This window comes from Staurois parvus, unplaced genomic scaffold (genome assembly GCF_062004578.1).
Source record: "Staurois parvus isolate SC_StPar_1 unplaced genomic scaffold, SC_StPar_1.0 ptg000116l, whole genome shotgun sequence".
NCBI classification, from domain to species: domain Eukaryota; kingdom Metazoa; phylum Chordata; class Amphibia; order Anura; family Ranidae; genus Staurois; species Staurois parvus.
In genome coordinates this window covers 3,963,193-3,989,635 of record NW_028317912.1, presented here as the reverse complement: position 1 = coordinate 3,989,635, position 26,443 = coordinate 3,963,193, and the positions used below count along the sequence as shown (strand labels likewise).

Genomic DNA, 26,443 nt, shown 5'->3' with positions numbered 1-26,443 from the left:
AGAAAGGAGGAAACCCAGTCTTTGGTAATGTTCATGGGTTTCAGACTTCAGGCAGTCATTGCCAGTAAAGGATTCTCAACAAAATATTAAAAATGAACATTGTATTTATGATTATATTAAGTTGTCCAATTACATTTGAGCCCCTGAAAATGGAGGGACTGTGTATAAAAATGGTTGCAGTTCCTAAAATTTGTACTTGATATTTATGTTCAACCCCTTGAATTAAAGCTGAAAGTCTGCACTTCAAATTAATTTGGATTGTTTTGTTTTAATTTATTCTGGTGTCACACAGAGCCAAAAGTATGAAAATTGTGCCTGGATCCAAATATATATGGACCTAACAATATTTTGAATATTGTGAAATGTTGAGGAGAGGTTGTCATACACAGTTTCTGATTTTTTAATTGAACTCATGTCTGATTTTTGGCATCATAGGAACCCTATAAAAGCTTGCATTTTTTTTTCTTTTTGAAATTGTTTTGTAGTTTAGGTGGAAAGAAGAAGTACTATAACTGGAATATTTCATTTTCTGTTGTAGTTAATAATAAGGGGAAATATTTCTGAAGTGTTCTAAATATTTCTGTGAGGATTAACTATATCCAATATATCTGTCCTTTTGCAGGCTCTGACTCTGCTAACTATAACCTGTTACTGACTCGTGCCAGCCGCCACCTCTCCCCAGTCCAACAGAACCTACTGAAGTTTGCCCTGTCTCTTCGCTCATACTCAGCAACCGTGCAGTCATTCCAGCAGGTTTGTTAACATCTAACCTTTCCCTGTCAGGCACAGCAAGAAAGCAGTTTCCTAGGCTTGGATCGGCTTTATAAGTGCTTCCAGATGTTTCTTTTTTGCGCCCAACCAATGTGTTTTTAATAATATGTATTTTTTTCAGTGATAGAGTGCACACATGCATTCTTTTTCTGTTTAGTAAGACAAAGTGAGTAAGGGGAATTATCTTCTTTTTAAAGAAGAACTCTGCTTCTTTTTTCAATACTTGTTCTTTCCCAAGCACTTCCCCCCTACTTTAAAGAAAGTTCTGTAGGGACAACTCAGCCTCTTCACAATTCAGCAGTGCTCTCCACAGCCAGCTGCAGTTCCTGTTCCAGGTTGGCTGTGAGCCAAAGTTGTCAGTGACTTATCATGCATCGTGGGCCCACTGTACTTCTGGACATCACTAAGTCTAGTTGGAAGGGCCACCTACTGCCAGCAGAGAAGATAATTGCCCTCTGATTTCACAAGATATATTTCAGATTGCTGGGTTAAATGTGTACATATAGAGCAAAAAAATAATGGTAGGGGCATCATGGAGGGAAGGGTAGAAAGGGAGAAAAACAAGTGCTGCTTTAAGCCATTTTGCCAACTGCTCTGGTCATCCCTTGCAGTTAACTAATAATTTAGGTGTGCAGGGGAGTTTTCTTGTGCATAGTTACAGTAAAATTGCACCCACTGTGGTACCATGTAGCTGTCCCGGCATCCTTTGTCAAGCTTAGTTTTACTAGGTGGAACAATAGGAGTACATGCTTGGCTGTGGCCACCAGCAGTCTATGAGCGAGATTTGCTTAAATTTGAGTGTGCATAATCTGGTGCAGCTCGGCATAGAAACCAATCAGCTTTCAGGTTTGATTGTCAAAGCTTAATTCAACAAGCTGAAGTTACAAGCTGATTGGCTGCCATGCACAGCTGCACCAGATTCTGAGTGCTCCAGTTTTAGTAAATCTCCCCTTGTGTCCAAGGTGGAGAATCATGGGACTGATTGTAAAACTACTTAGAGGCAAGAAAACCCAATCCAGTCCACCAGTTGACATGAAAAAAGGACGGTTGGCTTTCTTAAAGTGTCATTAAACCCACATCATAAAAAAAGCTATCAATAAATTATGTATTACATGCTGTTCATACTCACTCAGTCACTGTGAGATTTGTTTTCTGTATTCTGTCCCAAGTCCCCAATTCAGCTAGGGATTTTGCAGAGCAGTGCACATGTTCAGGTTTCAGCTAGTTTCTGTGCTGAGCATTTCCTCCTGTCTCATCTGAGCAGCCAATGTGACTATATAGTCATATATGTGGGTGTATATACAGTGGTAAATGACAGCCTGCTCCCTCCCTCCTCCATTCCCAATAACCAGCTAAACACAATGGGGGCGGGATATTACATGTTGATTGATGGAGGCTTCACCTCCCTCTTATTCTAGGACACAAGCTGGAGGGGGGGGTGCGACATAACCTGTGTCTGGCAGAAGTCTGCTCACACCATGTTATTGCCACAAAATAACAAAGATTTTGATTTCAAACATATATTTGTATGACAGTTTAAAACAGTTTATTGATATTAATTATTTTTATTCTATATTCCAAAGGCTGTTTTTTGTATTTTGAACATGTGACCAGCAGCAGAGGACTAGAAGCTCCTCTTGCCATTGTTTCCCTGTAGACAGGCTGGGAAAGAGCTGGGTCATGTGAAAAGGGATAAAGGTACTTAGATGGGGTTTTTTTTTGTTTGTTTTTTTTTAATTATAATAATTACAGTGTCATCATCCATATACAAAAAAGTGATATTCTAAAAATGTGTGTGTTTAGTGTCACTTTAAAGACAAAGGTAAGCCACATCCTTCATAATTACATGGGACTGTGCTATGCTCTAACAGTGAGCTTGTCAGCCATTAGGAAAAAAAAAAGCCTGCCAATCAGAAAGTGAATGATGTCATTGTATCCAGGCAGACGTACTACACATAGGCACACTCTGCAGTGCTGCACATCTGACTTCTAAAGGGAAAATTATTTTTTTTATAACTTATCTTAGGACTGATGGGAAGATATGACATAAGAGAGGGAGCAATAAAGAGCCAACAACAGTCTCTGTTCTAGATGAGATAACTAAAGGAATAGCAAGGATCACTTTAATTTGAAGTTTAAAAAATATTACAGGTTAGCACATTCTCTGATTACAGCCAATTTTTTTTAATATAACTATTTCTGTGCACGTTTATTTTTTTATTTCAGATTGCAGTTGATGAGTCCCCACCTTTAGGTTGTAAAGCTTTTATTGTGGTCCATGGAAAGAAGACCTGTGACTTTAGTGAGCTGCCATCACTTCTCAGTGACGCTCAGGAAAGGTATTCATGTTGTTTTTGTAAATATAGACTATATTCAAAGAGATACAATTTCAGAAGACATGTAACATATCTGATAATCTTACATATATGAACCACCATTGTATTAACCCTTTAACCCATATCTCTCGTTGTCCAGGTCAAAACCTTTCTTGTTCAAGGGAGATCACCAATACCCTGGTTCCTCACCTGAAAGCCCAGTGGTAATACTGTATTCGGAGATTGGCTCCGAAGGCTTTTCCAAGTTTCACCAACATCTTTCAGAGAAGTCTCGAGCAGGGAACATTTCTTATGTGCTAAGACATTATGTTGCGGTAGGTTTTTATTATATGTCTCTGCAGTTCCTGTTGTATATATGGCTCATAGCCTAAGGCCTAGGAGGTTTTCATTTTTCCTTTGGTAAAGCTTAACATTACTTGTCATAGCGAACAATCTGTACTGGCTGCAATGTAAGCTCCTCACACTGCATGCACATATCTTGTGGATGTCTCTCTTAAGGTCTCATATAACACTAATGTGTGAATTATAACAATTCATACATCCTAATGTAGGTTTTTCACTGTTTGACAACCTTATCAATGAGCTGGCCAATAAGAAAGCTTTAAAGGAGACATGTCAGCTCTCAGTAATGCTGGGACATAGTACAGTTTGCATATTAAAGAACAGGGGCATTTTCTAGATGCCTGCATTGTAGCCCCACAGCCAGTTTAAAATATTTATACTAATAGGTAAACTTTAAGGGTTGAACTAGGCCTTATTTTTATTGTTCTTTTGCCATCCTTATTATTTACCTCTTTTGCTCTTGTACTGTTCCCATTGGAAGCCAACTGAACTAATCTGTTTTTGGTCTGAAAATTCTTAGAAAACTTACATAGCTAATGTAGGCAAACTTTATCTACAGATTTTAAATTTAGAATACTGTCTGATCTTGTTATGGTAATGTTTATGTGTTGAAAAGTCTGTGCCCTATTCATTCGACTTATTGTATATTTAAAAGAAAACTTTACTGACACTAGTTTAATATCTGAGCATACGTGTTTCTGCTCTGATTTAATGTATAATGTACTTTTTGTCTCCACAGAATCCTGGGACAGAGAGAGTTTTCCTCTCTGGTTATGGTGTGGAGCTTGCCATTAAAAGCACAGAGTATAAAGCTAAAGATGACACACAAGTTAAAGGTAACAAATAAGTTAGATTACAAAATTATTTTACTTCCTGTAAGAGGCTTCTGACCATTGGTATACAGATTTTCCTCTGCCACTTATGCCCAGCTCATATCCTCTTTCTTTCAGTCATTGTGTCACCACTTGGAGCTTGTGTCTTATTGGCAGAAACAAAGAAACCTTTAGGGTGCATTCAAAGTGCTGCAGCACATTATAGCACGCATGTTAACCTATGTTATTTTGCTCTATACAGCGATTAAGATTTCAAATGACCTGCAGCATGTTTGTCAATGCGATGCATAACAACCTGTGGATAGTTCACATCTGCCCAAATGCATGTGCCTCATTGTGCTCTGGCAAGGTGCACTGACGTGTGATTCAAAATGAATGACATTTTACCACACTTAGTTTTTTTAATTTCACCACAAATTCCTAATTAACCATTTAATTTAGCCAAATTCTAGCCAGGGTCAAAACTTTTGACGCTAGTTAAACCTCATATAAGTATCATTTTTTTTTAAAATGCCATTTCTACCAAAAAGTGGTATTTCAGTCATGGTGGAGTGGGAAACCCCTCATAACCCAACACATATAGTACGTCTTAACAATGTAACCCATCAAAGAACTAAAAAAAATGATCATATGGTTTAGCCTTCAGACATTTACTGAAAACTGAAATATCAACTTTGAGTGGACTGACAGTTTACATTTCTGGTTTGGTAGCAGAGAATAAAAAGTACAGAAAGAACGAAAAGTAAAGAACTTGCCTTAAAGAAGTAGTATCACCACAAGTTTTAAATCCTTGTTGAATTCAGCAGGGAACCCAGTGCACTATAGCACTTGGTCCTGTTCAAATCTGTGCAGTGGTTATTGAGCTAGTATGGTCGACATTGCATCCACACCGTTGTCCGACCATGCTGCTCACAAGAAGACGAATATATAATTCTTTCTGACTGATGGACACATAGAGGAGAGGGGGTGGGACAGGCAGAGGAGAGCTCACACAAGCCGCCATCTACTCAGCTACTACTCTGGTCTTTTTCCCCAGAATAGCTGGTGGCCAGTTCTGGGCTCAGACTTTCTGTTCAGTACAAGGAAGTCTTTTCATTACCTGGATTATGACAAGAGGGGTATTGCAGAAGAGGCATAAGACTGCAAGATTAAATGGAGGGCTTCAGAGGGAAGAGGGATGAAGGCTTCAGTCTTGACTGGCTCTATTGTAGGAACGCCCATCAATTGGTATTCAGCCTGCGGTGGAGCTACAGCCAGCACAAACAGAAAATACATTTCCTTTTATTAACAACATGACACAGACCTAAAAAGGATCTAGTGCTATGTGCCCTGTGTCCCCTTGCAATTCAACAAGGATTTTCCACTTGCGGTGATACTTCTTCTTTAAAATGGAAGTAAATCCACTTTTGTATCTTTTACCTACAGGTATGCCTATAATAAAGCTTACCTGTAGGCAAAATGAATATCTCCTACATATGCACCGTTTAGGAGATATGCGCTCTGAAGAAACGGCATACCCATGCCATTCCTTCAGAGCACTAACCCGTGGCTCAAGGCTCATCGAGGCTCAGTCAGTCAGATGGCTGGAGGAGCTCGCCAACCCGGAAGAAAGACCTGGTGAAGATGGAAGCCCTGTCAACAGTGACAGCGCACCACTGGAGGGCTTAGTTTTAAGGTAAGTCTTTCATAATGTTGACATTACCTTGCAGGGGATTTTTTTTTTCTTTTTAAAGTTGTGGTTTACAACCACTTTAATATATCCCATTGCTGGAAAACTTTGAAAACTGTCCATCATTAAGTTCTCTCTCTTTGCATGCATTTTAAAAATAATTGTATATTTCAGATTCCCCAGAGAAGATGTTATCATAATTCTTATAACTTTCTTTTAGGGAATGGAGTAAATGCCACAGTGGTGAGTGATGATACCGTAGATGAGGTTCAAGGATTTCTGTTTGGAAAGCTCAGGTAAGTGAACTAAGAGTATAGGCTATGCAGAAGAGTATTAGAGTGGATTGTGGAATAGAGGAGAAATAGGTAAGGAGTGATTGCTGACTTTTTCTTTGGCTTCAGTACTTTCATTGTCAATGCCAAAACTGCTCATCTACATACTTTAACGTCAGGCAACTGGCATTCTTGTGTAGAGACATCCATAGTGGCAGCCCATGAATTGTAGCTTCTTTACTTTAAAGTGGTACTAAACCCACAATAGTAAAATCAGTCTATATTCAGTAAAGCTTGCTTGTTATACGCACTGTGGAACCTAAGGGGTTAATCCTCTGCATTATGTATAAAGTTTTAAAGATGCTCAATCCTGTCTTCTCTGATCGTCCCCTTCTTCTACTGTCCCCCTAGAACAGAGCCTTTGGGGCAAGCTGCACATGCTCAGTTTGGTGTGTATTGCTAGAGAGTTTTTTTTTCTTGGGAGCGTGCATGTGATTAGCACAGTACCAATCAGCGCTGTACAGAGGGTCAGGGGAGAATGAAAACTCCTCCTACAAGCTTTAACCAGTGCTCTGCTGGACACTGATAGAAGCCACAAGACTGCTATATACTGCTGATGATAAAAGGTATTTAGCAGTATATATTTACTAAAATAATTGCGTTTTCATGTTCTGTGGGAGATCAGATATAGTGAATGCAGGATCCTGGGTTTAGCAACACTAGTGTTGAACTCCATTTTCATTTAAATCCACTTTGTGTGCAGCAAATGCCTTTGTAAACCCAGATGTAAATCTTTTCTCCCTGGCCACATGCATATATGCGGCCTCTCAGTGGGTGGGCCTTAATGCTGAAAGGCTGCATACCCAAACAAAACAGAACTGTGCCGAGAGTGTGTACCGTGCACGCTTCCGGCACAGTTACTGGCTACTCGCTACTTGTGATCGGGAGCTTTCCGATCATGTGTCCACTGTGATAGCCAATCATAGCAGTCACATGATCCCAAACCCAACCCCGCTCCACCTCCCAGCATCTAAAACCCCTTAAAAGGCCGGAAGGCACCGGCAACAAGGGGTTAAGTAGCAGTGATATCCTTAGTTTGCTGTACATAGCCTTTGCAGAGAGCAGAGCTGTGGTAGGGTCCCAGCAGGCTGCACTATAAGCTTCCTGCAGAAACTACAGAATGGGGTGGAACCAAAGTTTCACACTAGATTGTTGCACAGATCTGGAAGAAATACACAAATTTAAGTACAAATACACATCCCTTTTGTATTCAAACAATATTTGCTTATCCTGGAGTTAAATGTTGGGACTTGGATCAGTAGATTTTTATATAAGCTGCTTTGTTTGACTTTTATATTTAATCATAAAGATCATAATTAGTCATGTCCATCTGGAGTCCAGTAGTCTTTCATAAGTGTCTGCAATAAACTTTTGTTTTACAGACAGCTATACCCAGAGCTTAAAGAACAGCTAAAAGAGCTGAGGAAACATTTGGTGGAAAGCACCAATGAAATGTCACCTTTGAAAGTCTGGGAGTTACAAGGTATGTCTAGCAGCACTGAAATTATTGTGTCTTAATCCAGTATCTTAATCCATATATGTATCCACTGGCATGACTTGGGAAACTCTCTTACATACCAGCTCCGTATCAGTTCCTAAACCTCCAAATCTGACTAATTCCTCATATATGCCCATATGTGCCAGCTCCTATCAGACCCATTTTACTTTGTCTTCCAGTCCACTGGAAACATATGCAAGCCTGTATGTCACCCCCCCCCCCCCATTTTTCCCGTGACCTCTTTTCCCCTGCAATCCCCATATACTCCTCAAATATAATAAAAAGACAGTTTGCACACAATACATATATAGATTGCTCAACAATGGTTTATTTGTACATGAGCTGTAACAGTATATAATAACAGATAGTTTGTTGAAATGTAATGCTGTCAAATAAATCTAGATTGTCATCAATGTCCTGATCTGATATACACACAGCCATGTCTATTAATTCTGCTGTTCTAGTAGTATGTCTCTGTGGAACCAGCTAAATAAAGAATTATTAAAAAACAAGTGTATTGTCTGTAGAACGTACAGCAACTAGATTCTCATTTGTTTCTTTTTTACAGTAAGAGAGAGTAGTAGTAAGAATAGGGAGTGTGTTTACCATAAATTTAGTTTTTACTTTTGGCGTTATGGCAAATTAGGCAGCCCATAGATGATACAATTTTCTTAATTAAACCAGCAGGTTGATTGAAAAAAACTGACTCGATACCCCTGTCTACACACTCTTTGTGTATGGAGGAATCCTGCCTGCTGAGTTATTGTATTCTAATGTGGGGAAACTTCCCTACCCTCAGAATACACTGATCAGCGCTGACTGTGTCCGGCAGCACTGATTGAGTGGGGAAAATCCAACAGAGTGGTTGTACAGAAGTTGAACAGTAGATCGTCTTCTGCACAGCCTCCCTGCCCATACCTTCCCGAACTTCAGTCCATGTGTGGTCAGCTTTAGTTCCAGCGTTATGGTAATGTGTTTCTTGATATATTTCACGTACCTATATAACCCTTATGGACTAAAGCAATTTTTACAATTCTGCTGTGGGCCTGTTTACAACTGCTCTGGGTCTGGAGACAACTTTGTGATTATTTAAGATAACAAATAATAGATACTATATATTGGTTTATGTTTTGGGACAAATAAGGCTTCCTTTTTGTAATTTTGTATTGCAAAAATGATTTTATTTTCTATGTGTTCTACAGACAAAATATGTAAAAATAAACCAAAAAAGCACTTTTTTTCTACTTTAGTCAGTGCTACTATGCTACATGTTTCTTTATCATACATCAGGGGACACAGAGTAGGCTATTCATGACTCTGTAGGTTATATGCCACCTATAGGTGAATGGACACTGGCCAACCAATCAGAGGAAGTCCTGCCCTATATAACTCTTCCTACACAGGAAGTACTTCCGTTTTTTTTACCAGTGTCTGTAAGGTGGATGGTCACTGACGTGTTGTATGTGCTTTTGGACCTGAAGGTCCAGAATGGTTCCATTAGAGAATCAGGGACTTTAATCGGATCCATTCGGAAAGCTTTTTTTTAAAAAAAATCAACTTTATTACATAGACATGCTTATAATAAATACATCATTTCTATTAAAAAAGGGCATTCGCTCTGACAAATATTACAAAAAAGCTTTCTTCACAAAGTGAAAAGACACCCAAGAAAGGGAAAGAGTTACCCCGTTGCGTTTCGATCATTTCACATTTTTGATCTTCTTCAGGAAACATAGATACAGAAGAAATTTCTAATGGACACATAGAGATAAATTATAATATGTATATATTACCAATTAGTCAATGGTATTTATATCATTACCATGATAGTACTTACAAGAAGTAAATATTAGTCAGAGCAATTGTAAGATAATAGCATCCAGGATGAACCCGCATGAGCCAGAGTCCCAACGGTGTGGACACTCGAGAAGAACAAGAGTGGTCAGATGTCAATCCCATAGAACCAGAAGCAACCAGGAAACACCAGATCACCCTCTACACCTTCTATGAATATCATAAAAAACAAAATGAATTATATACAAGGCTTATCTCATGGACCTGAAGGATGATACTCAAAATAATCTAAAGAAATTAGGACTAACCATGTTGAAGCGTGGCCAATACATGTGATGAATTGAAATGTTTCTGCATTAAATGGTGAAGATTTCATTAATTTAATAGGGCCACAACTCAAGGCAAATAATTACGATTGCTTACAATTAATTACAATTGCTTTTTTCTTCGTAAAAATCTCACAAATCCCATAGACCAAAAGCCCAAGATTGTTATTTGAACTATAATAAAAATCCAAAAAATTGTAAATATATATACTAGCACAGACTACCTTTAAATAATGTTGAAAGTATCGTTATAATTATCCACAATACTTACTGGAATATAAGAATATTGAAGTATCGTTAGTAAAGAGGTAATATGCGAGCGCTATCCAAAACTATCCAATACTCTGCACTTTATTTTATGCTATAATATGCTGTTCTTATTTATATTATTTTAGCGCTGCACCTTTATATGTCTATGGATTGAAGTATCGTTGCCTCAAATTGATTAGACTATAGAGATGTAAAAAATCTCATGGGGCAAAACTATATCCAAGTAGAAAAAGCAGCTAGCCAAAATGGATGGTACCCAAGCCTTGCTGGATAAGGTGAAGAATCCTCTGGGTTTTGCTTGTAATGCAGTCTTTTGGCACTGGACCCTGCATAACCGAAACCTGTGCAGTATAATACTGACCAAGGCGCTTTTCTGATGGGATGCTGTACAGGTCCGAGGCAGTGGCCCCACAATACGGTGACCGTGTCCTTGTAGGGCTGCATGACAAAGCCCACCGTGATGGGTGAAGGATGGACTCCTGTTATGATTCAGATGCCTGCAGCAGGAATGGAATTGACCTTAGGTGCCATTTAGGATCAGATCAGTGTTTCTCACTCCTTGTTTCATACTTTTTACAGGATGAAACACGGATGGTCCTGTCTGTCAGGCCACCCTGGTGTCCTTGGGACCTGAACTTGATCTTGGCTGTTTTGAACCAGTTAAAGAAATTTAATCTTTTGACTCGGAAGGTGGCTTCTTTGACTACTGTCACTGCAGCAGGAAGAGTGTAAGATGGTGGCTCTAAGGAGTCATTCTTGGTCTTCCAAAATGATGAGGTGATGTTGCCTCCTCATCCATCTTCTTACCTAGAGTGGTTTTTAGTATTCACTTAAATCAGGACCAAGTCTTGCCTTCCTTATTTTCATAGTTCACAGTCAGCAGGGGAAAGATCACTGTATACTCTGATAATACTTCAAATGGTCAGGATTTACTTGAGTTGGTTGGCACAAGTCAGGATTCCTGGTTTGTGCTGCCAGAAGGGCCTAGAAAGGGCAGGTGGCTTCCAGGTCAACTTTTTCTCGTTGGATCCACCAATTAATTATTCAAGCCTATGGTTTGAAGAATAAGGTCCCACCCTTTCGGGTGAGGGCACACTCTACCAGGCGTGTGGAGGCATCTTGGACTATCCGCCATCAGGCGTCAGTTGCTCAGGTTTGGAAGGCCGCTACATGGGCTTCGGTTCAAACATTCACAAGGCTCTACCAGGTGAATGTCAGAGCCACAGAGGATTCTGCCTTTGGCCTGCAGCGTCTTGCAAACGACTGAGTAGGGCTTGTGGGATTGTAGGCGGTGGCTGTCATGGTGTCACCCTCCCCTCAAATTTTTTTTTATTGTTTTAGAACATCCCACATAGTCATGAATAGCCTGCTCTGTGTTCTATGATGAACGATAAAGAAAATTTGCTTTTTTTCTACATACTTACCTGTAAAATCTATTTCTTGGAGTACATCATGGAACAAAGAAGTCTCTCCCCTCTTTCTGAAATTGCATTGCTTGTTACAAAATCTGAAGTACTTCCTGTGTAGGAGGGGTTATATAGGGGTGGACTTCCTCTCTGATTGGTCAACCAGTGTCCATTCACCTATAGGTGGCATGTAACCCACATAGTCATGAATAGCCTGCTCTGTGTCCCTTGATGTACTCCAAGAAATGGATTTTACAGGTAAGTAATGTAGAAAAAATCCAATTGTTACTTTAGACAAAAATACAAATAAATAAATGGACCATAGAATTGGGGTTCTAGTGCAAAGCTATTTTGCCAAGTCATTAGGGTTACTGTTCTAAAATACTTTAGATGTGTTTTTTTTTATTTTTCTCTGTGTCTTTTTTTTCCATATAAATATATGTGAACTTTTCTTATTTTTGTTAAGATCTGAGCTTTCAGACTGCGGCTCGCATCCTATCTGCTCCCTCCTCTGATGCTCTGATGATCATAAAAGATTTGAGCCAGAATTTTCCTACTAAGGCCAGGTAACATGCTAACTTGTATGACTGAATTTTTCTGGTTCAGGATAACTGCATTTAGGGAAAGTAAAGCACCCTTTGCAATCAGTCGGGTTATGGATGATATATATATATTTTTTTTAATCCATAAAGTTTATTAGGAAAACACAGAGTGTACAATAAGTACAATGAGTACAAAGAGGTGCAATGTGATAATGAAAATTGCAATGTAAAACAAATAACAGTGAGAGATAAGGTAAACAGACAGAGAAAACAATCTCATGTCGCACATACTATTAATGATATTCGATTAGAGGAGACGACATACGGTAACAGCAAGGATGAAGGCACTTAATACCCAAAACCATAATAAGGCGTAAGAAATCCACAAGACGAGCAGTGTAGGCAGGCATACTACAGGTGTAGAAGCTCCAGGGACATAACAATTATAATCAGCCCCGAAAAGGGTATAAGCATGAGTCAGACAATCGGGTGCATTGAACATGAGGGTGTCTCGTTCCGACCAGCGTAAAGGGTAGGATAGAATATCTCGACAACCTTAAAAAGGTCAAGGGGCGATGTGATGAAGAAAGCAATGTGGGAATGTAGGTTCGGGCACAAAGTCAAGTGGAAAGACCCATAAGGGAACGGTATTCTGAGGTCGTTTGAAAGTGAGTCCAGCAAGACCAGATATGGGAAAATTTAGCTGGGTTATCTTGTGATGAAGCAATCGGCTCCTCCATCTCCACAACTCTTCCCAAACGTGTGAGCCAATCTCGTATTGAAGGGGGGTGGGTAGATCCCCAAAAAACAGGTAGACAGAGTCTAGCCACGTTGAGCATATGCATAGTGAGTGATTTGAAATAAAGGCATCTGGGAAGAGGAGTATAGTGGAGGAGAAATTGGGCCGGAGAAAAATCGAGAGGTATAGTGGATACTGACGAGGTTATACGGTGAACCTCCTGCCAAAGGGACTGGATAGTTGGGCAAGACCACCAGATATGGAGAAGAGACCCATCGGGTGCTCCACATCTCTAACATTTGTTGGGCAGAGAGGGATTATATCGATGGATTCTAGAGGGGGTATTATACCAGCGGGAGATATTTTCTAATGCTGGTGTCTAGTGATTGATTTTTAAAGGTTATGTGAGACCAGCTGAATGAAGCACAGTGGTACTGGTACATATACATTTGCAAGAAAAAGTATGTGAACCCCTTGGGATTACGTGGAGTTTTGCATGAATTGGGCATAAAATGTGCTCTGAACGTCATCTAAGTCACAACAATAGAAGAACACAGTCTGCTGAACATAATACTACACAAACATTAGATGTTGCCATGGTTTAATTGCACATAACATGTAAACATTCACAGTGCAAGGAGGAAAAAGTATGTGAACCTTTGGACTTAATAACTGGTTGACCCTCCTTTGGCAGCAATAACCTCAACCAAACGTTTCCTGTAGTTGCAGATCAGACCTGCACAACGATCTGGAGTCATTTTGGACCACTTCTCTTCACAAAACTGTTTCAGTGTAGCAATATTCTTGGGATGTCTGGTGTGAATCGCTCTCTTAAGGTCATGCCACAGCATTTCAATCGGGTTGAGGTCAGGACTCTGACTGGGCCAATCCAGAAGGCGTATTCTGTGCTGTTGCAGCCATTGTTTTGTTGAATTACTTGTATGCTTTGGGTCATTGTCCTGTTCCATCACCCATCCTCTGCGGAGCTTCAGTTGGCGGGCAGATGGTTGTATGTTTTCCTGCAAAATGTCTTGATAAACTCTGGAATTCATTTTCCCATCAATGACAACAATCCGTCCAGGCCCTGAGGCAGCAAAGCAGCCCCAAACCATGATGCTCCCTCCGCCATGTTTTACAGTGGGGATGAGGTTTTGATGTTGGTGTGCTGTGCCTTTTTTTCTCCACACATAGTGTTGTGTGTTCGTCCCAAACAACTCAATCTTGGTTTCATCTGTCCACAGTATGTTTTGCCAGTAGTGCTGTGGAACATCCAGGTGCTCTTTTGCAAACTTCAAACGTGCTGCAATATTCTTTTTGGACAGCAATGGCTTCCTCCGTGGTGTCTTCCCATGTACTCCATTCTTGTTTAATGTTTTCCTTATTGTAGATGTGTCAACAAAAATGTTAGCATGTGCCAGAGATTTTTGTAGGTCTTTAGCTGACACTCTGGGATTCTTCTTTACCTCATGCAGCATTCTGCGCTGTGCTCTTGCAGTCATTTTTACAGGACGACCACGCCTAGGGAGAGTAGCAACAGCGCTAAACTTTCTCCATTTGTAGACAGTCTGTCTTACCGTGGATACATGAACATCAAGGCTTTTGGAGATACTTTTGTAACCCTTTCCAGCTTCATGCAAGTCAACAATTCTTGATCGTAGGTCTTCTGAGAGCTCTTTTCTGCGAGGCATGGTTCACATCAGACAGTGCTTCTTGAAACCAGTAAACCAGTAAACAGGTGTGTGTTTTTTAAGGGCAGGACAGCTGTCAGCAACACATCCAATATCATCACACTGATTGGAGTCAAGGTTGGCTCACTCCTGGCTCCAATTAGCTCTGGGAGAAGTCATTAAGCTAGGGCCTCACATACTTTTTCCTCCCTGCACTGTGAATGTTTACATGTTATGTGCAATTAAACCATGGCAACATCTAATGTTTGCGTAGTATTATGTTCAGCAGACTGTGTTCTTCTATTGTTGTGACTTAGATGACGTTCAGAGCACATTTTATGCCCAATTCATGCAAAACTCCACGTAATCCCAAGGGGTTCACATACTTTTTCTTGCAACTGTACACCATATAGCACCCTTCGATTGCCTGCATATATTGGCCGCCTGCCTTCAGTGCTGTCAGGAGATGTTAAGTCTTCATCAGGCCTTAACACTGGTCCTCTAATGCATTCCGTCATGGTTTTAACACTGACTGCGCAAGCCCTGAAGAAGAGGCAGTTTTTTTTCCCCCTCAAATTGTATTTGATGCTCGTAACTATTAAATGTTTCAAAAAGTAATTCAAGTGAGATGAACCTTTTTGTACCAGGCCCTCCTAAGTACACGTCCATGCATGCAACAGAGGACACCATTTTATGTACACAACAACTGCTTGGCCTGGCAATTCAATGTATTGTATCTGGTCATTAAAATATATCTACTTTATTTTCTAGAAGAAATAAAAAAGTGCAGATATGTTGTGTACTATTGTTGATCTTTGATAACAATAATCTATTTGTAAACTAGAAACTAGAGCATATTTTCTCAGCCAGGGTTACGGCAAACTTCCTTCAAAGGTTGCTAGGGGTTCCTTGACTGTGCCTGCATAGTTCCAGGATTGGCACTTGGCAGAGTCAGCATTGTGGGACCAGTGAAGCCCATCCTTTTACCTGTCAAGGAAGTAACCACTTGAATCTGTTTTTTTTTTTTTTTTTTTTTTTATACTGTCTTTAAGGGGGCACTACTCTACTAACAACCAATGTAAGGGTGCACTTCACTGACCACCATTGTGAAGTGACATTACAGTTTACACTGTCTGTGCTTCTAATATGGTCATTATTAAGATTGGTTTCATTTCATGCTGAAACTAATTTTTTCGCATAGAGCAGATGGTGAGTAAAAACAGTTACAGTATTTGCCGGCGTATAAGACGACTGGGCGTATAAGACGACCCCCAACATTTCCACTCAAAATATAGAGTTTGTTATATACTCGCCGTATAAGACTACCCCCTCTTTCTTTTTGCTGGTGCCTTGATAGGGTTGATAGGGTTTTGACTGCTGGACATTTTCTATGCTGTATTGTACTGTACAATGGTCCAGTACTGTGGTTGGCTGTATACAAAGCCTGATTGGATTGGTCCCTGCTCCCTGTCTGCCCTCCCTGTCTCCCTGTCACTACCATGTCCCTGCATCTCCCTATAATTGGCACTAGTGCGCAAGTCCGCATGTGCGAGCCCTGCGTAGACAAGGGGCGGGCCGGAGCGCTGCTGCTTCCCGCCGAGCAGAACGGGTTGGTCACGCTGAAAAGGCTGGCACCCCTGTATCGCTGCTGATGCTCGTCGCAGCCACGCTGATGACCAGCCGCGGCCTCACTGGATACCGTGCGATACTTTATGGTATGTAGAATGAGGTGGGCGGGCACCGCGCAAGTATCGGAAGGCCACTATGGCAGCTATGTCTATTGCAACTGAAGTGTTTTTCAGGGCAAAAAAGTCGTCTTATACGCCGGCAAATACAGTATATCATCCTTAGGTGTCAAAAATGCTTCCTCACATTCTTTATTCTTTTATTTATTAATGTATCTACTTCTCTTGCTATGTTAACATAAGTTGTAGATATAATCATATTTAACAGAAGATTCCCTAAGACTTAAAGTGGTTGTAAATCTGAAGGCTTTTTACCTACATGCATTCTATGCATGACGATAAAAAACTTTCTGTGCGCAGCAGTTCCCCCAGCTCCCTCAATACTTACCTGAGCTTTATTGTGATCCATCGATGTGCACAACCGCCTCGGCTGTCTCAGGTCTCTGCCTCCACATTGCTGAGACAGCAAGTGGGAGCCTTTGGCTCATGCTGCTGTCAATTACAGCCAGTCAGCCAATAGCGGGGGGGGGGGGGGGAAGCCATGGCTCCATGTGTGAATGGACACAAGCTGCTTGCTGTGGGGGCACCTAACAGACAGGAGGCTATACTTTGGCTATACTTCTCCTATGGATCACGGAAGTGCAGTTCGCTCAGCACTCCTGTGACCCGTTTTCACAGAGCTTGTCCAGGCTCTGCAAAGATCCGGACCATATAGTCAGGATCCACCCAGAAGCCTGGACTGGTAGCTGGCTCAGGCTCTCGCTGGGATACTGAGCTAGCTGCTCCCTCCCCTCCTGAGCCCAGAGCTTCAGTGCCCTGGCTGGGCAAAGCACACAGCTGGTGACTGACAGTCATGGCTCTCTAGTCAGAGTGAAGGGGAGGATTGAGTGATCAGCGGTATTTGATCACTCAGCTCTCAGTGTAGAGAAAACGGGACAGATGCAGCATCAGATCGATGCTGCATTTACCTAGGTGAGTACAAATGTTTGTTTTTCTAAACCCATACTTCTCTTTTTTAATAGTGTGGTTAAAGCAGACAACTGCATTGCATCTCTCAGGGTATTCTTTAGCTAAGGTGTAATTGTATCAGCTAAGGCTGCTACATCCAGCCAAAGCATTGTTCAGCCAAGGCAGATTATAATGCGAAACTAGCAGCTACCTCTAATATTGCTATGGGCCAGGAAATGTTAACAATGAGTAATATTTATACACTTACATTGTTTAATTCCATTTCCTTTATTAGAGCTTTGACAAAGACTGCAGTTGACCCTGCTTTGAGAAAAGAGGTAGAAGAAAATCAAAAAGTGAGTAATGTGAATCCTTTGTGTTTTAGAAAGGCACTGCTCCAGATTGTATATGGTGAAAGTACCTACAGACAGTGGCCAGGCATGAGGTAGCAATGACGACTTCACGGCTTACTCTTTTCTGGTTTATGTCATAGGATAATATACAAAGTGTAGCAACCAATCTTGTTTGGGTTAATCTAAACAAATAAAATATGAAATTTGGCTGTTAGAAGTTATTGCACTTTGCACATTACCATCGCCTTTGCACTGTCTTATTATAAACAAGTTTATATCTTTAGTAAGACATTAAGAAACGATGCTGAATAAACATTGTTTAAAATATTTTCAACATCGTAGGTTTGTCATTTGTCTTGTGGCCATGACCTGTGAAGAGAATGACTATATACTGTACATAACTGCATTGGCCATATCATATGCCTCTTTATTTAGTACTATCTTAGCAGTCCCTGTATGAAACTATTTAGCCTTGAGATGTTCTGTGTCCATGGATGTGTTTTTATATTGTATATGTCATCCTTGGGTTATATTGTGTTCATACTAAAAAGGATGTTTTAATTGTCAAAAAGCATATTGTATAAAGAGACAAATATTCCTATGCACACACATAGAAATCATTTATGCTGGTATTATAATGGTTTTGTAAGCATATTATAAGTGAGATATTCTTTTATGATTCTTCTTCAGTATTTCAAGAATAATCTAGGCCTACATCCTGGAGACTCTGCTCTGTTTATTAATGGAATGCTTATTGATCTGGACAGCCAAGACATCTTCAGGTATGGTGAGCGTGGAGCTGAGTACAAAAATAATTGAGAAATTTTAAGGTGGCACTGAAGGCTAACCTTTTTTCCTTTTGGATAGAGTAAGGGACAGTTTTAACCCCTGTCAGTTCTTTTTTGCCCTCTGTGTTAAATTGGGGAGATTTCCCTTACATTCCTGTCCCACAGACAAAACCGGAAAGGCGAGGATGTTCCTCCAAGGTTATAGAAATCTCTGCTAGTCACCAGAACTAGTGTTCCTTTGGAAGATCTCCCCTCTATTCCTGTTCTGGTGATCGTTCAAAATGTAGCATTTGCCTTTTTATTTCACTCTGTGATAATTGTTATTAGGACTAATTGGGAGGGTGACTCTCCCTGACCACGATTCTCCCTCTGTTGATTGTTAGGGTCCTTCCTGTCCCCTGCTGACCAGGTTATTTAATGGCACTGCATCTCTCAGACTGTGACCGCTCAGAACTGCTCCTTTGTCTTCTTTTGTGGCCAGGTTGCATTGCACTAAAGAAAGCTAATCCACTGGAAGTGGCTAACCATGGAACTGAAAAAATTACTAGAAAGTATTTCCAAATGTGCACAGGATTTCCTGTTTTTATGTGAACTGAAAACCCTTCTTAAGATGTCTGCATTATTTTGCATTTGTGTCCTGTAGTGGGCATCTGGCTACATTCAATTATATTGCCAGGTTAAATAGACCATCTGCTTGCTATCTCTCTGTGTATTAACAAGGAATGGTCACATCTGCCTGTATTGGCCTTGCTTTACTCAGAGTGGGATCTACATTTCTTGATTTCTCTTGCAATACCATCTGTTGAAGTATATCTTTCCTACGACTGCATGGGATTACAGAAGACCCTAGAATATATGTCCAACCTCTAGGGGGTACCACTCCCCTCCCCTTTCCCTTCTTAGAACTGATCTGACCATTCTGGTACCTTTGCAGAGTGGGGAAGTCATCCCCTTCAGACATCAACTCCCAGTGTGACCTTTCTTTATTTTGGTCTCTGGAGGGTGATACTAATCACCACCCCAACCCCCCAATTCTATGCTTTCAAATAAGTTGAAGAACTGACTCCATCCCGATGGTCTTGGATATTTGGGACAAGTCTGGTGATGCTCAGATACACCATGCCTGCCAATTCTCAACTTTGCCACCTTTCTTTAAACTAGACTTCTGTGACAAAAATTCCATGAAAGCCTATAGATCCAAACAAGGTTTGACAATCTTATGTGCCTTCTGGCTTTAACAAATTCTTTGATTATGTAGTAGAAAAACTAGTATCTTATGTATTAGGTTTGTATTTAGATATACAACCTGTGGGTCAGTACCTCAATTAGATTTTTGATTGTTTGAGTTTCTCACATGGTTAGCTGTAACATGCACTCTGTAGAAATTATTTGACAGAGAATTTTTTGGGGTACCAAAGCCATAGGACAGTAGTGCCCCTGAAATCCATACAGTGACCATTTTAAACACTGTACATGGAAAATAAAAATTCTTAGGTTTAGTAGATATGTCAGCATTTACCACTTGATAAATTTGCTTATTATTACATTTACATTTTTCAAATGAAATTATCATTCTATATGCAATTCTAATATTTTATTGAACTTTTTTCTATATACACATGTTTGAATACATTCTGTGATGTTATTTTTCCTTTTATTGTCTACTTATTTGACTGATAATATCTGTCTTCATTTTATCTATTGCACACAGTTTATTTGATGTCCTTCGTAATGAGGCTCGGGTGATGGAGGGTCTCCACCGATTGGGTATAGAAGGTCCAGCATTGCATAATGTCCTCAAACTTAACACCCAGCCATCTAATGCAGACTATGCTGTGGATATTCGAAACTCTGCTATACTGGTAACCTTTGCCACTCTTTATACTTTTTAGTGATCGTTTTTTCATAAATTTTCAGTGTACATCATCACAGGCTTACTTAATGCTGAAATGTTAATGTTTAAAGAAAAACATATTGTTAAAGTGAATGTGATAGTCATTGTACCTGAATATGCAGCCTGTTGTGTGGAATATGGCAGGAATAGTTGTTATGGGGTCTATTGTTGTCAATAGCTATGAAATCATTCAGAATTGCCATATTATAACCTTGTACTATCTAGTACACTGAAATCCCTTGATTTGCAATTTTTGATTAAGCTAATAAATAGTATCTCTCCAAAAATGAAAATATATTAGTTATGCACCCTACATTTGATTTAAAAACATGGAAAGCTGAAGCAGAGAGGTGCACTCCAGCCAAAAGAGAAAAATAATCCCCTGACAGATAAATGAGGCACATCACACTTGCCCAGGACTCTTACTTTTCGTCCAGGCATTGCTGGCATAGCCAGGCATAGTGACTTTTTTTTGACAAATACTTTTTATTCAAAAGTTTCAAACTTCTACAAAACACTTTTATAAAAGAAAAAAATAAAAAGGAAAAGTACACCTAGAATATCAAGGCAGAGAGGCCTTCCCTCAGCCATATGCCTTAGAACATTTACAAATATATAAAAGACATAACAGTGGAAACATATGCAGCACAAAGTATTTGCATTAAAGTATTATAAGGGCAAGCGTGGAAGAAATTGGCTGGTCTCTTGAACATGAGACATCATAATTTTGAAAAAACAAAATATAAAAATAACACAACAATATTATATCCCATTTGCATGAACAGATAATAAGTGTGACTGTTACACTGAACCAAAATCACACAATATTATCCCCACCTCATGGTGTGTACATATAAAAATCTCGAAAATATATTTAGCACTTGATCCCAGGAATACTGCGTCTAGTATAAGCCTGACTAACATTGCAATAGTCTTAATGATACCAAAGAAAAAGGGGCTAAATCCGGTAAACAGGAATCGTAGTATCGGTATTCTAACTTCAGGTGGAAATTGTCCTAAGCCATATTCTCCAGCAAACAGACTGCTGGGGTGAGTTTTATCTGTGTTCAATATGCTCTGTTAATTGTGTTCACAAGCACCCGCCAATAGCGAGCTAGCTTGGGGCACTTTCAAAGCATATGAAGAAAATCAGCCGGATTACCCCAGCATCGTGGGCAGTCTGGAGTAGACCTACAGCCCCATTTAAATAACTTAAGGGGAGTGCAGTTCATCCTGTTAACAATAAATAATTGAGTGAGTTGCTGCATTGGGAACATGGAGACTTGGGTCACTTGTTCCAATATGTTGAGCCAAGTGTCGTCTGATATCTCGTCCAGCTCTTGCTTCCACCCACTATGACCTGGAAGAACAAGACAATCCAGGTACATTTCCAGCAGTTTTTTTGTATAGGGATGATATCAGGCCCCTTTTTCCCAAAGTAGCCTCCAAACAGGTAATCAATAGCATAGGGGGAGATTTAGTTTTTTGGGCTTGTGTCGTCAGGGCATACCTGAGTTGGAGATACTGAAAAAATTGAGAAGCAGGTAGATAATACGTCTCCTGTAAATCCTGGTAAGGTCTTATTGTTTGTTGGACAGACATTGGGTGACATACGTATCTAACACCCTGAAGATACCAATACTGAAACTCCTCCAACTTCTTCACTTCCTCCAATCTAAAGTTCCCACATAAGGATGTACACACTGATATCCGGTATTGCATTTTTAATGTATTGCTGCTCCTAAAAAGAATTGTCTGTCCAAACCTTAGGTGAAAAGTTCTGTTAAGGTAGAATTATAGGCAGAACTTTTTTTCCCATTTTGGATAGAGTAAGGGAGGGTTATAACCCCTGTAAAGTTTTCTTTTTTTTGCCCTCTTTGTCCCATTGGGGAAATTTACCTTTACTTCCTGTCCCATAGCCTAAACAGGAAGTGAGAGGAAATCCCTGAAAATTAGGGAAATCTCTTGGGGGACCCCCAAGTCACCAGAACTAGTGTCTCCATTGGAAAATTTCCCTTCTATATCTTTTTTGGGAGGCAACCCAAAATTTGGGATTTTCTTTTACTTTCAACAATAATGGTAAAAAGAACACATAGAGAGGGTGACTCTCCATAACAGGGACACAGATAGCATTAAAACCTGACAGGGTTTATAATCCCTCTCCACTCTGTCCACAACTAAAGTTTTGCCTGTAGTTATACTTTAGGTCAGCTGTGTTATGTTATCCTCAGTTATTGTAGATTCTGTTCACTATCATGACGTTGAGAATGTCCCTCTTGTATTTCATTTATGTCAATTGTTTATGTCAAAGTCTGCTTGCATTGTAGTGGGTGAACAATCTGGAGACTGAAAGTAGATACAACTCATGGCCATCCAGCCTTCAAGAACTTCTGCGGCCTACCTTTCCTGGAGTCATCCGACAGATCCGCAAAAACTTCCATAACTTTGTAAGTAGATCAGCTGGTTAGTGTGAATTTTAAGATGGCTTATAGAACTTCTTTTTTTATGTCAAATTCAAATTTTGTTTTACTAAGTAGTGTACTTGAAGCTATTTTAAGTAAGGAGACATTTTTTTAAAAGGTGAAATTATTAAAAAGATATAAAATAGTGTGTTAATAATACAATATATGTCAAACAACAAAAGAGAAAAATTCCTGACTCAACTTGCCAACCAGCCTGCAAACAAACCAAATTAACCTGTGTAACAGTATGCATTAAAAACAGGGATTTAGTTAGCACACATTTGCAAACACATGCGTAAGCTACAGATCCTCTTCATGGCACCCCAGTATTCTGTAGTTCCTAACTCTACAAATTTTGAGAGCCCCCATAGTAAAGGCACATGTATTTAATGGATAGACCGTATTTAATGGATAGACCAAGGGCAGGTGGACCTGAGGGAGCCCACCCCTCCTTAAAGGTACAGGAGCGCACTGGACACCCAGCATATAGCACAATGGTAGCTAAGGTGTCCAGTGCGCCCCCTCACTAATAATTCAACAGTACAAAAAATGGGCTATCCATTAAATACATGTGCCTCTACTACGGGGGCTCTCAAAATTTGTAGAGTTAGGAACTACAGGCAATCACCCTACTAGAGTAGTCTTTTTTACTTGGGGTATATATATTAAGGTAGTATTTTGCGTAGCACAACACTGTAACACACAGATTTCATTGCTCACTAACACACAGTAATAGTGTGACCTAAGGTTGATTCATAGCCTAATCAACCCATTTAATGTTAACCCCCCCCCCCCCCATTAGATAAATTATGAAAAAAAGATTTCTGACTGAGACTTGCCCATCCTGCATAGAACACTGTTCTGACCTGTCAGTGGCTTGGCATGAACTCTCATCCTGTTCTACCACTGCTTAGACATCTGGTACATGACTGACCACCACAGAGGCAGCTGAGTGCAGTGTTTTGTGCAGGGGGACTTAATTTTATAAAGCTCAATTTGGTGATCTATATTTTTTATTTATTATACAAGTAGACTGGGTCGTCATTTGGCAGTAGGACTGTTTTATTTCCATCAGATTATTTAAGATGTGGTCTTCAGTCTAATTGTTTTTACGTTTGAGAACAGTTATATTACAGGCTGTGAAAACCACTTAGTTATGTTCATTCTTATATCCCTTTAGGTCCTCTTTATTGACCCAGTGCAAGAATCTACCTCTGAGTTGATCAACATGGCAGAGATGCTCCTGAGTAACCATATACCTGTGAGGTAAAAAAGCTACTCCTTCCAAAAAAAAAAAACGAAAAACGCCAAATGCACAGAACACATATGCTGAAAATGGTTTACCTGACAAAAATTTTGTAAAGGCTGTATAGGTGACACCACTTGCCAAGGCAATTCTGTAGACTTTGTGACATTCCCTGTCTCCTGCTTGCTCTGTGACTATTAATGCGTGTTGGCATACTCACCTCCTTCATGTAAGCCAATGACATGAAGTCCTGTTGCAAGCTATCTTAATTTTTCAGTATGAAATTGCAGTATTAGGACAGATTGAGTTAAAGTATGCAGTATCTAAAGGAAACCATTTTCTTAAGTTTCAGATAGTGTAGTATAAGGTCACTTATAAACCTAGGCAAGCCCTTGCCTTGAAACACCACTACTTCACTGGTCCCTGGCCACTGTATGTGTGTGTTAATAACTGATCCACCCAATGCACTTAGTGGTTTCTCCTGCTTAGTCGTAATTCACTAAAAGACATACAGGTAGGTGAGAGAAACCAATGCATTGAGGAGACAGATATTCAAACCCATCTGGATTCGGTCAGTTACTTTAGGCATCCTGGAATCCGTAAAGCAACAGCATTTCAAGACATGGGCTAATGGAAAGGTAATCCTAGATGAGCTTCTTTTTCAATGCTGGCCTGCTTTTATAAGCGACCCTGTGATAACTGCAAAGACAGAAAAACAAGAATAAAGAGCCCATGGTATATTTATTGTCACCTAATACAGAGTTAATCCATTTGCTGCTTTCTTACGTTTTTCACTCCAACAGGAGCTTAGCCATAGAGGCACAAAGCAATGGCGTGACTAGAACCTTAAGGGCCCTGGTGTGAGAAACCATGAAGGGCCCTACTGACCACTGGCTGGGGCCCTTCCTTCTGAGCCCAGTGGTGGAACGCCAGGGCCCAGTCGCAAACATGACCTTTCTGACCCTGGTAGTTCCGCCACTGGTATCAGTAGTTTTTTTTTTATTTTTGTTTTTTAATTTTTTATTATTATTATTTTTTTTTTTGTTACAATACTTTTCTTACAATTTTTTTCGGAGCCTCGTTGGGGGGCTTTGATGAGATATCAGGGGTCTAAAAACACCTCTGATGTTCCACCTCTGAGACAGAGATAGGAGACTGAGGACAAAGTCCTAAATCTCCTTCTCTGAAGCTTCAGCTGTACAGAATGAATGAAGAGGAATAGCTCTGTACAGAGCTTCCTGTACAGTCATAAACTTAAGCATAGTAAACACAGTTTTCTAAGTAACAGTTATGAATGGAATCAGTGATCAGTACTGAGCACAGCTGGATAGGAGGAGTGGCGGGGGCACTTGCATATAGAGGAATCTCTCCTTTTTCCTCCTGCAGCCACTGAATGCCCACTCCCCCTCCTCCCCCTCTCGCAGGCATGGAAAGGCAGGCAGGAGGAAAATGGAGAGATCAGCTCCTCTATATGCAGCCATCCCTGCTGCACCTCCTATCTAGGTGTACAGGTAGGGCCGGGGCAAGGATTTTTGCCAACATAGGGGAAAGTGCCTTTTGCCATCCCCCCCTCCTTCAGCCACCCTGCGCTGGTACTGCTGCACAACCCCCCCCCCCCCCATCTTCCAGACACCCTTCAGTGATACTACTGTGCCCTCCATCCTCCAGCCACCGCACATTGGCACACTGGTACTGCTAGATGCCCCCTCTGTCTTCCAACCACCCCACACTGGAACTGCTGTACCCTGCTGGTACACCCTCCAGATCCCCAAGTGGCTGGGGATTTGAATTTTATTGCCCACTTCTTCCCTGGCACCCTAGGGTGCTGACGCCAGCCCTGCTAGCCAGCATGGTCTGAAGATGGGGTTCTGTCCCTAGGAGAGATGGGGGCCCCTTTCCCTAGGGGAGATGGGGTCCCTCTTCTTAAGGAAGATGGGGTCCCTTTCTCTCATTGAGATGGGGTCCCTGTCCCCAGAGGACATGGGGGGTCCCTTTCCCTAGGCAAAATTGTGTCCCTGTCTCCAGGCGAGATGGGGTCCCTTTCCTCAGGTGAGATGGGGTCCCTCTCACCAGGCGAGATGGGGCCTCTTTCCCCAGGCGAGATGGAGTGAGGTATGGGGGGATGGGGTCATTTCACTCACCATGACCAAGCTGCATGGTCAGGTTGATGGAGTGCAGGTACTAGATCCCGGCCAGTGTGGTCTGGCTGTGCCACCCATGTCAGCCTAGCTGTCGGAGAGGAGGCATACAGCGCTGCGTCTGACCGCCCTCTAAGCACTCATCCATGGTAGCCTGGGCTCCCTCCAGCAGCAGCACAGCGATCGGCATGGGTGGAAGCATCGTCCGCTCCATAGGGAGGGAGATCTGTATATGTCGAGGGGAGGAGGGAGGCATGAGAGACAAGCCTCAGGGGAGCCAGTTCTCATAGGGCTGCACCTGTGTGCTGGAAGTTCTTGTGTCCAAGAGAAGTGTGCACCAGAGGGCTCTGTACAAAGGAAGGGATGGAGTTGACTCAGGGGGGCCCGGGACTCTGGCTGAGAGG

General features: G+C 40.9%; 1 protein-coding gene across 2 annotated transcripts in view; it reads left to right on the top strand.

Moving 5' to 3' along the window:
• The window catches only part of UGGT1 (UDP-glucose glycoprotein glucosyltransferase 1), a 126,710-nt gene that overhangs the window by 21,463 nt on the left and 78,804 nt on the right, over positions 1-26,443 (top strand). For both annotated transcript variants that reach the window (XM_089671963.1, XM_089671962.1), the window contains exons 4-15: positions 623-753; positions 2,998-3,110; positions 3,247-3,421; positions 4,189-4,285; positions 6,172-6,247; positions 7,666-7,766; positions 12,044-12,143; positions 17,454-17,514; positions 18,202-18,293; positions 20,011-20,161; positions 22,521-22,640; positions 23,836-23,921. In XM_089671963.1, coding sequence (XP_089528089.1) covers positions 623-753; positions 2,998-3,110; positions 3,247-3,421; positions 4,189-4,285; positions 6,172-6,247; positions 7,666-7,766; positions 12,044-12,143; positions 17,454-17,514; positions 18,202-18,293; positions 20,011-20,161; positions 22,521-22,640; positions 23,836-23,921 — 1,303 coding nt within the window. The remainder of the gene's footprint in view (positions 1-622; positions 754-2,997; positions 3,111-3,246; positions 3,422-4,188; positions 4,286-6,171; positions 6,248-7,665; positions 7,767-12,043; positions 12,144-17,453; positions 17,515-18,201; positions 18,294-20,010; positions 20,162-22,520; positions 22,641-23,835; positions 23,922-26,443) is intronic.